Genomic DNA, 14,122 nt, shown 5'->3' with positions numbered 1-14,122 from the left:
GGGCCCGCGTCCCAGCCACTCTCTTTCTTTTGCTTTTCCCAGCCGGAGAAAGCCTCTCTCTGGCTCTCTGTCTGATTTGCCGGCTTTCGCTCTTTGGGATAATTTCGGGCTTCGTTGGTGCCGCCGCAGATTTGGCCAAATCATTCCGTTGCCGACGTTGTAACTGGAAAACGTGTTTGCCGGATCGTCGGCGTCGCGTCGTCGTCTTCGCAGTTTCCTCCTGACTTTTCCACCGCGGCTCGTCGTGCACTTCATTCTCCCGGTGATTAATAGCCCTTCCATCATCGGGAAAACTCATCCTCGTCCCCGAACACCCATCTCAATGTGCGTGCCCACCAGTGTTCTTTTGTTTGTTTTTTCCTGTTCATTTGTCATAATTGGCAGCCAATCGAAAAAGTTAATTAAAAATACGAAACAAGATTAATATGTTGTGCTAATGCTCGGTAATATTGCCAAAAGGAATACGCAACGACAGCTTGAATCTTGAATATTAAATAAGTTTAACGGTGAGTCGAAAAATACTAGCTGAAAATGAAATAAAGCAAATAAATTAATAGTTTTTTGTATTTAATAATCGGACAAAGATACATTGTTTTAATACTTCGTTCAATTCCAAGTTTGATTTTGCATACCACACAATAATTTAATAACGATAATCGATGCTTAAAAATATTCCCTTGAAAATGCAAATGGGGTCCCTCAAACAATGGCTGAAAAGTGAAATAAAGCGATACTATGATTTTGCATACACAAAGAAAAAATCGTGAAATAACACATTAGCATTTATAGGGTTTGTTTTCTAAAGGCATGCAACATTGCTTAAATACTAACGACTTGTTTAAATGACTTTCACGAGTGGTGGGCAGCATAATCACGCCATTAGGACGTGCACTCAGAATGAAGAACATCGCCAAAAATAGACGAGCTCCGGCTCAATTAAAGACACTAATTTATAGAGTTTCGACTTCAGGTAGTTTGGCTTTTTAGGTCTCACTTGATAAGTGCGCATTAGTCAAACTCAAGTTGAGGCTGGACTTAGTGGTGCGCAGTTTTCCTTCGTCTAGCAAGCCGTTCATGGTCTATTAATTGCCGGAGCAGCTCATTTTCTTTTACACGTCGAGATGCGCACATACATTATGGCTTTTTATTTTTATGGCCCCGCGGGCCTTAAATTATATATATTAAAAATCGGAGGAGACCTCGTGCCAATGCCCCACGGGGCGGCTTAGAAATTTTCCTCGATTGCGATTACGATTGACGCTTGAAACCGAAACCGAAACCGAAACCGCGATTAGGGCAGTTCCCTACGCAATTCACCATGAACCGGCGGCCGTGGCAGAACAAAAGACTGAGGCAACAAACTCGAGTGCGCTTGCGGTTTCTGCGGGCGGGATGGCATGGAGCGGTACGGGGCGACAGGCGGGACAGTTGACAGCTCGGCACAGCAGCACCTCTCCATGTGCATTCGGCTGGATGACTTTCTCCCTGCTCCGACTTCTAAGTGGCATTGCTAATAAGCCACGGGGAATTGTTATTTGCCTTTTGTCGCTGCACTCATCGTGGGTTCCAACTGCGCGTTCCAACTGGGTAGCAGGGGGTATGCCCAGCAGGTCTTTTATTGCGCCGCAGGCTGCCGATGGTTCCAGGAATTCGGTGGGACTCGCCTAACACTGTTTGAAGATAGTTGCATTCAACAGAAACTCGATCCAAGCCATACTGTCATCCTTAGTGTTATGATAACTTATAGGAAGGCTTAACCGTTTTTGCATACATATATATTAAGTAAATTTAAGCATAAATACTTAACATTGTGGTAATTATCTAAGGGTTTTTTACGTTACTACTATATGATAAACAAGTAAAGAACAAGATTTCTAAATTGCAAGTGAAGTAGTACATATATTCGGGACTAACCTACGACCAACAGTTCTAAACAAATGGTATATTTTATTTGTTTTTAAGATATTTTTAAGCTGGAAAAACTCTTGATCTCTTTTTAAAAATCGTTCAACCTGCCTCGCTCTTTAACCCTGATCATCGAAGGGTCGTACCTGCCGGCGACGGCATTTCCATTTGGGCGACTCGCTCACTCGGAAACCCACAGCGGTGGCTCTCGCATCCACATCCACATCCACGGCGAAATGATATTAATTGCCCCGCACACTTATTGTGGAGTGGGTACTTAGGTGGCTTTCATTGTCTTGACGGCGGCGGCTTATTATGCGGCAGGTGGGTTTTTGCTTCGGCTTTGTGCCCCGCACACATGTGTGTGACTTTGACTGCAGGCCCAGTTTAATCACACTTTTAACTCCGTTTCACATAATACTAATTTCATAATTTGCACCACCCAACCGCCCGAGCCGGCGACGCACCACCGCCACACACCATCGGCTGCTGCATTTTCACTTTTACCCACTGGCCGGCCGTGTGATTAAAGTAAATCTCGCCCGTTCGTTTTGCATAAGTGGTGCTCCCTTTTAATTTGAACTCGTACCCACCGTCGTCAATGGGAACTCCGCCCGGGCAGTGCTTCCCAGAATCCCGCTTATTCCGGCAGATTCCTCCCGTTGGCAGCCAACCGAAAGCTGGAGAGCGCGGTCCTAGGCGTTGACATGCCTTGCAGGCAATCCCCAGCTAGCGGATCATAATTGCAGCCAGATGGGCAGGTAGGCCAACTCACCTGGCGGAGATTGGGCTGCGGATGGGGATGGGGATGGGGTTCCTCCGCGAGAAGCAACAGCCAGCGTGTAAGGCAGCGACGCAGCCATGATCATGATCACGATCAAGTCGTAGCTGTTGCTGTGCTGCCAACTCAGTCGAGGGTCCAATAACTGGCTCAATAACTTTGAGTGGGTAAGGTAAAAAGGTGTAGGATTGTGCAATACTTGTTAAATAACCTTTGAGGCTTACATATATAGAATGTTAAGAATTTCACTATGATTTTTAGTGCTCCTTTAATTACAAATTAGAATAATAATTATTCTACCTATAGGCGAATCTAAAAAATATGTTTATAATATTAAAGTTTATAATTACCCGATCTTTTTTAAAAAACTTATAATCTTTAAAGTTCGAAACTTAAACTATTTAATAAAAAATATTACGTATATATAACCAAAATGTAGGTTACAAGGCCAATTTAACAGCTGAAACCTAGAGCATCCGCGATTCGCATAGCCTTCGCCTTTAATCACCTCATCTCGTGGCCCTCCCCTTGGGACGGCGCTGCTTGTCTTGCGGTTGGCCGTTGTGCATCTTTGTATCTTGTATCTGTCGGCGAATGAAATAGCACGTACCATATAATCAGGCAGGCAACCCAAGAGCAGTGGAAACTCGAGAAATGAGCCAACAAATAAGAAACGGCAACCGCCACAAATCAGTGGCTCTGTCGAGTGGCTAAGAATGAAAGTTAGCCAGTGTACTTGAACAAAACAAATGTCTTTTGTCAACGTGAACATGTATCTGTATCTGCAGCTGTATCTGTATTTGTGTCTATTGCCGAACTCATCATTTCCCAGTCAGAGCGAGGCCCGAGATTTTTGTTTTTTTCTCTCGGACCAGGCAATTATCATAATTATCAATGCACTTTTCACACTTTCCATGCTCTCCAGCCGCCGTTTGGGGGCATTTGTCACAGAAATTATGCATAAATTTCAGCGCCGCCTGCTCGCTTTCGAATTGGAATCGCTTAGTTTTGGTCTTGCCGGGCTCCATTGTCACAATTCCGGCCAATTTCGATTCTATGGCCCATTGTCAACCCTTCACCTTGCGCGGAATGGAGTCAGATGGCGGTAAGCCCCATAAATTTTCGGGTGCCCCTTAGCGCGGCGAACAATGACAAATCGATGATGACGACGACGGCGTCAACAAACAAATACTGTGCGACATTTATAAACAAATTTGTTTGGTTTCGTTTGTCGCATCTTTTCGCCGCCTTTATCCCATCGTAATTGTGTGGCAGGAAAGTGAAACCATCGTTAATAAATAAGCCCCGGCGTCCCAATAACTCAGCACAATGGCCTTTCTGAACTGGAAAACCTGTAACTTTCGAACGCACCGCGGTGCCACACATAAGACGATTAGCCCCAGATCGGGCTGGAAAACAGTTATCGGAAATTATACAATTTATATAACACTTGTTGGGCGACTGATTGGCGGCTAAGCGGATCGGGAGTCGAATTAGCCCGGCAGATTTGAATAATTTTTAAACCGATTTAAGCTCTGCGAGTATCTGCTGCCTGTGGGAAACCCGAATAGTTTTACCAAGAAATATACTGGGCATTTCCCCATAAAATACATGAAGGAAAAGTAAAAGCTACGTATGTCTAAGCTCAAGAATAAAGGTATCACAGGGGTTCTAAAACGACTCTTAAGATATTGGCAAAATATAGGTAAAAAAAAATATATATTCGTTCCTCTGTTGAAATTATTCATAATTTTTAACCCTCGGCTAAGCGGCTTAAGACTCGTGACCCAGAATATGACTTTTAGGAACACTCGTCACGATCCGTCACAATTCCATATTTATCCTGAATTTCCTCATCTGCGTACATCGCGAAATTGCAAAAAGCGAAGAGATGGGCAAACACCATTGTATAAGCAGACATGGTAAATTAAAACTTAAGAGATTAAGGGGGTTATATATCACGGATGGCACCGCGTAGTCATGACAGGCAATTCGTGTCTGGGACTAAGCCGGCTTTTATTCGTGCCCCGCGATCCAATGACCTTTTCGCCGGGCGGGAGGGGTGGTTCAGGTGGGGATTGGAGTGCCAGCTAGCCGCAGATCTTCACCGGACAACCCGTCACATCTCAATTGGCGCTTGACCAAAGCAGAGGCTCTTGACACCGGACTATGCAACAAGTGGCTGCTCGAGAGTGCTGCCGTTGTCCGTTTCCTCGTGCTGCTGGTCTACACTGAGAAAAACGAGTGCATATTCTATTAGGACACTGGTATTGTAACTGTTTACTTAGAACTAGCCCCGAAATTCAGTTATTTGTATAATGCTGCTTTTAATTTCTCAGCCAGAAAGCAACATAAATTGTAAAAAATATAAAAAATTGGAACGCAATAAAATATGTTCTAAACGACGCGACTATTTCCGCAAACATGCAGTGGGTATTATATCTTCAGTCAGAAGTTTTCAAAGCAGTAAAGGATTCATTTACCCAAATCTAATGGTTACTTAAAAGCGGAGCACGCTTTACACTGCCAAGAAAAAGTAGTTACCAAAAACTGTTCAAATAGTAACATTAACTTAGAAGTTACAAACAAAACAGTGTGCAATCGCGGTTGCAATCGCAATTTAGAAGCTGTTTACAAAGCAAGAAAGAAGATAGCAAATACGATTTGAGTGATAAATCTTCAAAAAAGTAATATCTTACAGTCTATTTGAATTAAAAATATATTACATATTATGAATATATAAATATATAAAAAAAAATTCATTATTGTTATTTAAGAACAGATATCCATGCATTTCTAAACTCATTTTCCAAAGACATGTGGTAATTGAATTTTTCTCCGAGTGTATGACGGCCTGGCTATAACTGTTGTCCAGGTGTTGCTGTTGCCGTTGGAGAGTGGCTGAATGGCAGATGTTGCCGGTGTGCTGGCCGTGTTATCGCTGTTGCTGCCACTGATTGGCGCCGTTGTTGCCACGCCTCCGGCCGTCCATTGCTGCATTGCTTGGGCAATTCCTCGCCTCGGCTTACATAAACAGAGATATAGACATGGATTATCAGTTTCGGGAGCTGCCGAATGTTTGCCGTGGAATTGGCAACGCTTTATGGCACCTTAATGACCGCAAAAAGAAATGGCAAAAGTTATTCGGCCGGTCATTAAATTGTTGTGACAAACGAAGCAAAAGGCAGACGTTACACCACACTCGAGTCGTGCATAAGCAGCGACCGAGCGGCTGAAGCCACCGATATTGATCGATTGTGGCGGCGACTTCCGGGGGTCACAGCCTGGCCAGATTTCCGGCTCCTGCTGTTAGTGTTGCTCGTTGCTCGTTGCTGGCTGCTAGTTGCTGCTGGCTCGCGTTGCCGGCCGTTCATGCTGCCAGTTGCTGCTGGCCATGGCCAAATGCGAATCACGAACCCGGCCTGTTTTGCCATCACTTCACTCTCGTTTCGGCTTTTACTTTTCGGTGCCCCAAAGACTCGCACATGACTTCACTTTTACCGCAGCTAGGGTTCGTCATGGGTCGCCGATATCCCCCACAGCCCCCTCTATTGAAGTCTTTAATAAAATCTGTGCCCCAGACGCATTATTTTTCTCAAGTTTTAAAACGATTTTTTCCATTGACAAGATAAGATAACTCACTACAAAAAATCTTAAGCCTTTAATATGTTTAATTTAAATATTTAAAATTTAAATATAAAATTATTGTTAAGTTATTTGTAAAAACACAAAAATGTTATAAATACGTCTTTATATAAAATTTAAAAAATCGAAATATACTTTGAGGTTATTCATCATTAATATACATCGTTTTTTGAAAGTTGCATGTCGAAGCGAGTAAATAAATAAACATCCATTTAAATGGAAATAGTAAAGCATCTTTAAATAGATTATCATATCTCATCATTCGCAATGCCAGACGGGAGGAAATATTATTAAAAAACAAAGATGACAGCATAGTGTTTTTAATTTAATTTGGAATTGCTGGCCAAGCCAAGCGGCTTAATGACATAATTAGGCGTTGTTTTGGAAAGGTGTTGCTCCCGAGAAAATCCCCAAAAATCCACCGAAATCAAATCGAATTGGGGATTTTCGAGTGCCACCCAGACCCAGTTCCCCCCCAGTTGCCCGAGCGGCGGGTCACCGCCCAGCCTGATTGATTTGACCCCGCCAAAGGGGCAGACTTTCACTGGCGTGATCTCTGGGCCTCACCTTCGGCCCGATCCCTCCCCGAATTCGTGCATGTGCACATGTACATATTCATGATAATACCCCCGTTCGGAGTTCGGAATTCGGAATTTGGAATTTGGAATTACCGAAATGCATTCCGTGCTGCACAAATGTCTGGGATTATTGCAGATGTGCGATTATGAGAGATGATGTCATCCCTGGGAGCCCCGGGCCATGGGATCATCGGGCTTGGAGCATGGGGCATTGGGGGCAGCGCAGATCTGGCGGCGTCTTCTGCCGAAACCCATTTGGAGTAATTATGTAACTGTAACTGGCGGCCCCAAAAAGAGCAACCGATCATCAATCAGTCGAGGGCCGCGTCATTAGCTCGCATATCGTCGCCTAACTGCGGACGCGATCCGCGGTGGCATCGGTTGCCCGGCTGATCTGTTGGCGAAGTTCAAGGTGGGATGGTGCCATGACTTAATCCTCCGTTGGATTCTACAGATACCCGTTAAGAAGGCTCCAAGAGAACTGGAAATTTAAACAAACTCATACGATTTGTCAAGTTGCTAAGATTGTATTGGCTTCATAAGCCTCAAAACTGATAATACTCTTATGCATTGCCAGGTTGCTGGAAATTATTAAACATATTTGTAATCTAGAAAAATCCCTAAAAAGTCCAGTTAATTTGGTTTAAATTAACTAAAATCCGTTGAAGAACTTCCTATAGCGATATCTATATCACCGAAGAAGCCTAAGTGGTAGCCCAGAAATCCCCGACATCGCCGATTCCGTCCCACAATCTCCGCCCTCCGTCCGTCCGCGCACAATGACAAAGACAAAGAGACACCTGCCGAGCTGGTTGGCCATGGAGCCCCGATCCGTGGCCAATTTAAATCGGAATCGATGGCGATGGCGAGTGCGTTCAACTGGCTTGCTTCCCCCTGGAAGCCGGGCCTCTCGTTGGCCGGCTTTATGGCCATATCCATTAGCGCTGCCTGCGCACCGGCCATTTGACTTCATTTGATTTCGAGAGCAGATGCCAATTGGCGATTACCATTCATTCGGCACTCCGCCACCACCCGCTCCTCCGCCAGCCCCATCCTCGCCAGAGTTCAATGGCAGCCACCGACAATGGCAGCGTCATCTGGGAAGATCGATCTGCGGCTTTCTCGGTGGCCCCCATTCCGCATGGCTTCTTGCTGAATGCTCTGAGCAAATTGTGCAAAATTCGAGGTTGGGCCACTGTGATTTCCGCAATTCCCATTGATGAGTTGCATATTGTTGCATCTCCCCTCGCGGGGCACTTCATTTGGGTCAAGTCAACTGCCAGACTTTCCATTTCGCAGTCTTACAATCTGGAAATCCATGCTTTTTTCGCTCCAAACATCTAGTAAAATTTTATTCTTAAAAGCTGTAGTTGTAGGTACATCAAAAATATTTTACATTTACTTTTTAAGTTATTTTAGACCTAAGTGTGCTCTCGAATATGCTGAAATACACATTTTAAGTACAATTTTTCAGACAGGAAAAAATATCGAAAATTAAAGACACAAAAAATGTCTTAGGTTTAATTTGAAGTGGAAGCATAATATCATCTGTTTTGAAATTATAAAAGGCTTTTTGCAGGGAGGACGGATTTTTAAAGGTATGGGAAATGTAAGGACAGTTGGAAGTGTTTTATATATTAAAAGGGAAATGCATTGGTGATGTGCTTTGAAGAAACCCAAAAAATATTGTAAATGTTTAGCTAATTTGATGACAAATACCTTAATTGTTTATAGTATTTACATTTTGAGCGGGTTTTAAAAACAGGAATGGTAATGAAATGTTTTCCTAGTGTTTTGTGTTCATTTTCTACGTACAGCGGACATTTAATTTAAAATGTTTTACACAGTATTTTGCACATACAACGCATTCTATGGGAGCGAAAATACACCGAATCTGTAGGGTCGACCGTGGAGATTGGCCATGCTCTCTCCCAGTTTTCAAAGGCATCGCTCAAGAGCCACCATCGACCGAAAATAACAAATTAATTTCACTTTCTTTGTGAGTAAGCTGCCGTCTTTTGTTGGCTGTTGCTGCTGCTGTTGCTGCTGCTGTTGCTCCGGTGTCTTTGTGGCCATTGTTGCTGCTGCAGCGACAAGCTCGACTTCAGGTTTATTGACTGCGTCGTCTGTGCAATTAACTCTTTTTTCAGTTTGCCCGCTCTTGTTTGCGCCTGAATGGGCAGTGGGCGGCAGGTGAGGCAGGTGGGGCAGGTGGGGCAGGTGGAGCATAAACGCCAGCTCCGTGGCTGCCATGGCCCAATGCACCGCAGGGAACTGCCACGCCCGCCGCCTGGGCCCGCTGACACTGACACCGACACCGACTGCGAGTCGCGATCTCCCTGCCATCTCGTGGCACTTGTGGCACACATATTTTCACCCGGCAATTAGGGAGTGCCGCAATTACACTCTCCAAGTTCATATTTTTGGTTTACATTTTAATTCCCTGTGTGTTTCCAATTACTAAAATGTGCCTACAGTGCGTTTCAGAGCTTAAATAGTTACACCTATGAGTACCTGTCGTGAGACGGGGAATGAGATTCAGGGATTATGTTGTACGTTTGAAAATATCCTAAAGTCTTTCTGCTTTTCTCTTTCAAGACTGTTTTTAACTCCGTTTAGGAATACCTGCCAGCTTTTCGAATTTACACAAGGCATCTTGAAATAAGACTCAGAAAAGGCCAGGTGATGAATACCTGCTCCGTAAATAAGTAGAATAAAGTTCTGAGATCTCCTCATATATTCAAAATTATTCTTAGGTTTAGCAAAAATGAAAACTATAAAAAATCTCATTCAGTTAGTGTCTTGTGATAGCTCATCTCCAGTAAAATTCATATCAAATGACTTGAAATGATTAAGTTATTTTATGCTCTTGTACCACGAAAAATAATTCGATTTGCGGGACTTTAATTGCCATTAAGGGAACGTATTATCTAATTTCTCGTTTTGATGTTTTCAATTTTATGATTTCCACTTTTTGTAAATTTATTAGTGCAAGAATAAAGCAGCCATAAGTTTAATTGTTTTTGCTGATATCAGTGTATCAAACCATTTAAACATTTCCAAGATATATTCAATTTGTCCTATTTATAATATTAAAACTTTTAGGATCGTTGCTTTAAGCTCTTAAGAGCTGACACAGATGCAAAATAACTAAGAAACAGAACATTGGGCAAAAGTATTCCGTAAGTTACTTAAAATGTACGTTTATAATTACTAAGTACAGTGGAAACCGGATTACCTAACAAATGCTTTGTACATCTTAAGAGTCAGACTGAAATATTTGCTTGTATACGTTCTAATGAAAGTTTTGTATATTCTATCAAATATTCGATGTAAAAAATATGCGGTTTGGGAAATATACGTTAGCCTCTCAGTTGTGAATTTAGCTGCCCTATCAGGTACGAAATGCTGTCTTCTGCTTTTGAAACGCACTGTACAAATGTAGGTTTATCGTAAAAATTTGGATTTATTTCTACGGATCCATCACTCTGCGAATACTGTATGTCTTACGTATGTACGCAGTTTTTCGCCTAAGCATAAAATGTCGTTATCACAGTTACCCTCGTCGGGCAGGCTTTTGCCCTCAGCCAGGCACACGGACTGCTCGTCTGCCCGCATCAGCTGGCAGACCGCCTCTGGGCCAATCCACTCTCTCGATGAGCAGAACTTGCGGGACTCCACCAACTCGGCAACTTCGCGATCCATAAGCGTCCGCAGTTTTTGAATTTGAAGGCCAACTTCGGTTGGGCATTTTACCCGCACCCATGAGTCTAGGCACAAGAGCACCTCCGAGCCGAACGGCACGACTCGGAACTCCTTTCCGCCTGCCAGAACCACCATTAAGCCACTCACCAGGGTGGTGTGCTCCAGTGTGGACCTCTGGTCCGCGCCACGGCTCTTCTCCACAAACAGGATCCACTCGCTGGCCAAAGTCTTCTGCTTCTTCCTGCCCAGCAGGCAAGAGCTCCTCGACACCTGAACGAAGGGATCGCCTTCGGCAACCAGCTGATGCTTCTTCTCCCGGTCCATGTAGGCCAGCTTGGGGTACAGGCCTGCCGTCAGGGCCAGTCGTATCATGTTCGTATCCTTGTCGAAGGTCGAGGCCAAGCGCGCACTGGCCTGGCTGGAGCGGAAGATGCGGTACACGGTGTCGCGTAGAGTGGACACCGCCGACACGAACATCTCCATCGAGTGGCGACACACAAAATTGCGCTCACAGAACTCGCCGACATTGGTGCGCTTCAAGTTTGTGAACTCCTCGTAGAGCTGCAGCGCGGCCAGCGAGTCGCTCATCCCGTCGCCAGCGAAAAGAAGCCGGCAGGCGGTCTGCTGACCCGATTTCTTGCCCCGATCCGTGTTCAACACGAATGGATCTCTCACCGAGTGGTAGGCCGCAATGATGGTCATGCTGCCCAGGCAACGGAAGTATATTGCGTAGATCAATGCCTTGCCCAGTTGCACTCCCAGGGGCAGTTCGGCGATTATTCGCCCCAGCGGCGTGATCGTTTCATTCTCTTCCCTGAGCACGCCCAGGAGCTGCAGCCTCGCACAGGCCTGCTTCACGGCCTCCGGTTGCGGCGGATCCAAAGCCAGAGCTAGGAACTTGTCTATTTTCTTGTCCGGAGCCGCCACCTTGGTCAGCAGACATATTTCGTCGAGCGTGCGCCTCATGATCTCGGGAATGGTGTACAGGTCCATCCTGGCCATCCGGTCGCTGTCGAAGAGCCGATAGCAGATGCCGTGGCGCAAGCGTCCAGCCCTTCCGGCCCTCTGTTTGGCGTCCGCCTGTGAGATCCACGTACTCGTCAGCTGAGAGGCATCCGTGGCCGGGTCATAGGTCTTCATCTTGGCGCGACCCGTGTCGATGACGTAGATCAGATCAGGAATGGTAATCGAAGTCTGACCTATGTTGGTGCTGAGGATGATCTTCAAACGCACACCTTGATAGACCCGAAACACCTTCCGCTGCTCGTTGTTGTCCACCTGGCTGTGCAGCAGCAAGATCTTGATCTGGTCGCGCGGCAGAGCCATGTCCAAGCGGTCCATCAGCGCGGTCATATCATTGAACCCTGGCAGGTAAACAATCACCGCTCCGGTGTCGCCCTGGCGCAACAACAGCTCCAGCAGCGAAACAATAAGGTCATTGTCAATGTCGGGGTCAATTATGGTCCGACCACCGTAATAGGCGGCCAGGAGCTCGTCGGGTTGTTCCTCGCCTGTCGGCTCTACCAAGAACTGCTCCATTCTGGGAGTCATGTAGCCGGTCTCACTGAGAATATCCTCCAGGTGAAAGATTCTCACTCCAAAGCTGCGTCCCTCCACATCCAGCACAGAGGCCTTGCCAAAGAAGTCGGAGAGAGCCTTCAAATCCATGGTGGCCGACATGAGCACCAGGCGGAGATGGGGGTTCTTTTGCAGCTCCAGTTTGGTGGCCAGCAGCAGGAAGTCGGTATCCAGATCGCGCTCGTGGACTTCGTCGATGATCAAATGAGTCGTGTTCTTGAAGAAGGACTCGCCGTCCATGGCCAGAGCTCGCAAGAGGCAACCACTGGTGGTCAGTGTGAGGACTGTTTGGCTGCTGCATTTGCCTGTCGGAAAGGGAGTACGCTCTATGGGTTAGCCCGCTGGACTCTGTGTCTAACTGGTACTCACTGTTCATGCGAATCTGATAGCCGACTGTACTGCCCGGCGCCTCGCCGCGCTCCTTAGAAATGCGCTCCGACACGCTGATCGCTGCTATGCGACGTGGCTGGCTCACCACGATCCTGACCGGCGCACGATGGTCGGCGGCCCACTCGAGGATGTACTGCGGCAACTGGGTGGACTTGCCCGAGCCGGTGGCTCCTTTGATGATCAAAACCTGTGGGGAAGACATTGAAGATGTAAATAGAATTCTCTAAACTTCTGACAACCCTTATAGTTTTTATGAACCCCAGAAGTGGGTCCAAGACTTATATGCTGGTCAGATGGGATAGATTCTGGTTACCTGCTCGTGCTGCAGAACACCGAGGATGTTATCGCGCTGATTGTAGATGGGCAAGCTCTGTCGCTCCTGCTGAATGCTCCTGTTGCGATTGCCATGTGGTGGCGGGATCAGCCTCTGTCCCACCAGGCCGAAGTTTGACGGCCGTCGCTGCTCTTCCTGAAGCCGATTGACCCGCAAGCGGCCCGCATAGTTGGTGGCAAGGTGCCTCTCCACGGACCCGTTCAGTTGGCGGAGGGCATCGACGAGCTTGGCACTCATGTGCAGCTTGGCGTTGCCCAGGAGGTTGTGCTGCAGGCCGTCCGAATGCGGTCGCGTTATGGTCAGCACGCGGTCGTCCTCGGGACCCTTGCTGGTCGTCTTCAGGCCGCGACTCTGGGCCAGCCGGTGCACGTGGCTGCGCTGCGCCTTGGTCAGTCCGCGCAAATGCTGCTCCGGCTCGTGGCTCTGCAGAAAGTCGCTGACCAGCTGGCGCAGGCCCTTCTCCTCCGCGGCGTTCAGTTTCTCCACGTCGCCGGGCCTCGAGCCCTTCTTGTTCGGGTTGTTCGCCTTGGCGGCGCTCTTCCCTCCGGTGCCATGGCCGTTGGCCAGAAGTGCTCCCGGCGGATTCCCCGGCATCAGTGGGCCCTTCTTCCTGCCATGGCGACGGCCACGACTCGCCTCTTTCCTGCTGTCCTCCATTCCCCACTACACTTTAATTGTTTGCTTGTTTTTCCTTTAAAACCAGGAATGCCTTGGGTTTTGCAGGGTATTACTGGTAGGATAGCTTTGATATGGGTTTGCTATTGGAGGTGCAGAAACATCGACGGAAACATCGCTCAGTTTTTCGGTATTTTTGTGTTTCACGTAGGCGGACGTAGGCGGACGTAGGCGAACGTAGGCAAACGTAAGCGAACGTAGGCGAACGTAAGGCCTCTGTTAAGACTTTAACAGCACTGTTAGAAAGCGCTGGAAAACCGCGCCACTGTGGCGAAAAAGCGAACCCGGCCTTGAAAGGAGGAGCGCCCTCTAGGACTACGGGCGGCGGAAGGATTCCGGTTTTCACTGGGATGTCCTGCATTAGGAGGCGTTTTCGATAGGCTGGATAACTGGGGCTGTGGAGCGAATTTTGCGGATTAATTCGATTAAAAAAGAAATATCTCTGCTGGAGGAAGGCGACAGGCAGTAAAAAGGAAGATGCAGTGGCTTACATTCAAACAAAAAAATGCTAAAAAATCTATGATCAAAGTT

The 14,122-nt window shown here is 46.6% G+C and overlaps 2 protein-coding genes across 2 annotated transcripts in view; one reads left to right on the top strand and one right to left on the bottom strand.

The window, feature by feature from the left end:
• Window positions 1–423: 423 nt before the first annotated feature.
• LOC108033073 (espin) overlaps window positions 424–14,122 on the top strand; it is a 53,794-nt gene continuing 40,095 nt past the window's right edge. Inside the window, exon 1 of the mRNA XM_044093655.2 lies at window positions 424–506. The gene's annotated coding sequence lies outside the window, so the exon portion shown is untranslated. The remainder of the gene's footprint in view (window positions 507–14,122) is intronic.
• Window positions 8,232–13,707, bottom strand: LOC108033071 (3'-5' RNA helicase YTHDC2). Its single transcript, XM_017107238.3, has 3 exons — window positions 12,896–13,707; window positions 12,562–12,769; window positions 8,232–12,497 (listed from the first exon to the last, which is right to left on the bottom strand). Exons 1-3 carry the CDS (start codon window positions 13,571–13,573, stop codon window positions 10,393–10,395), a joined length of 2,991 nt encoding a protein of 996 aa, XP_016962727.1. The 5' UTR covers window positions 13,574–13,707; the 3' UTR covers window positions 8,232–10,392.

Source organism: Drosophila biarmipes, chromosome X (genome assembly GCF_025231255.1).
Source record: "Drosophila biarmipes strain raj3 chromosome X, RU_DBia_V1.1, whole genome shotgun sequence".
NCBI lineage: Eukaryota > Metazoa > Arthropoda > Insecta > Diptera > Drosophilidae > Drosophila > Drosophila biarmipes.
The sequence above is the reverse complement of the archived record's forward strand: the minus strand, read 5'-3'. Positions and strand labels throughout refer to the sequence as shown.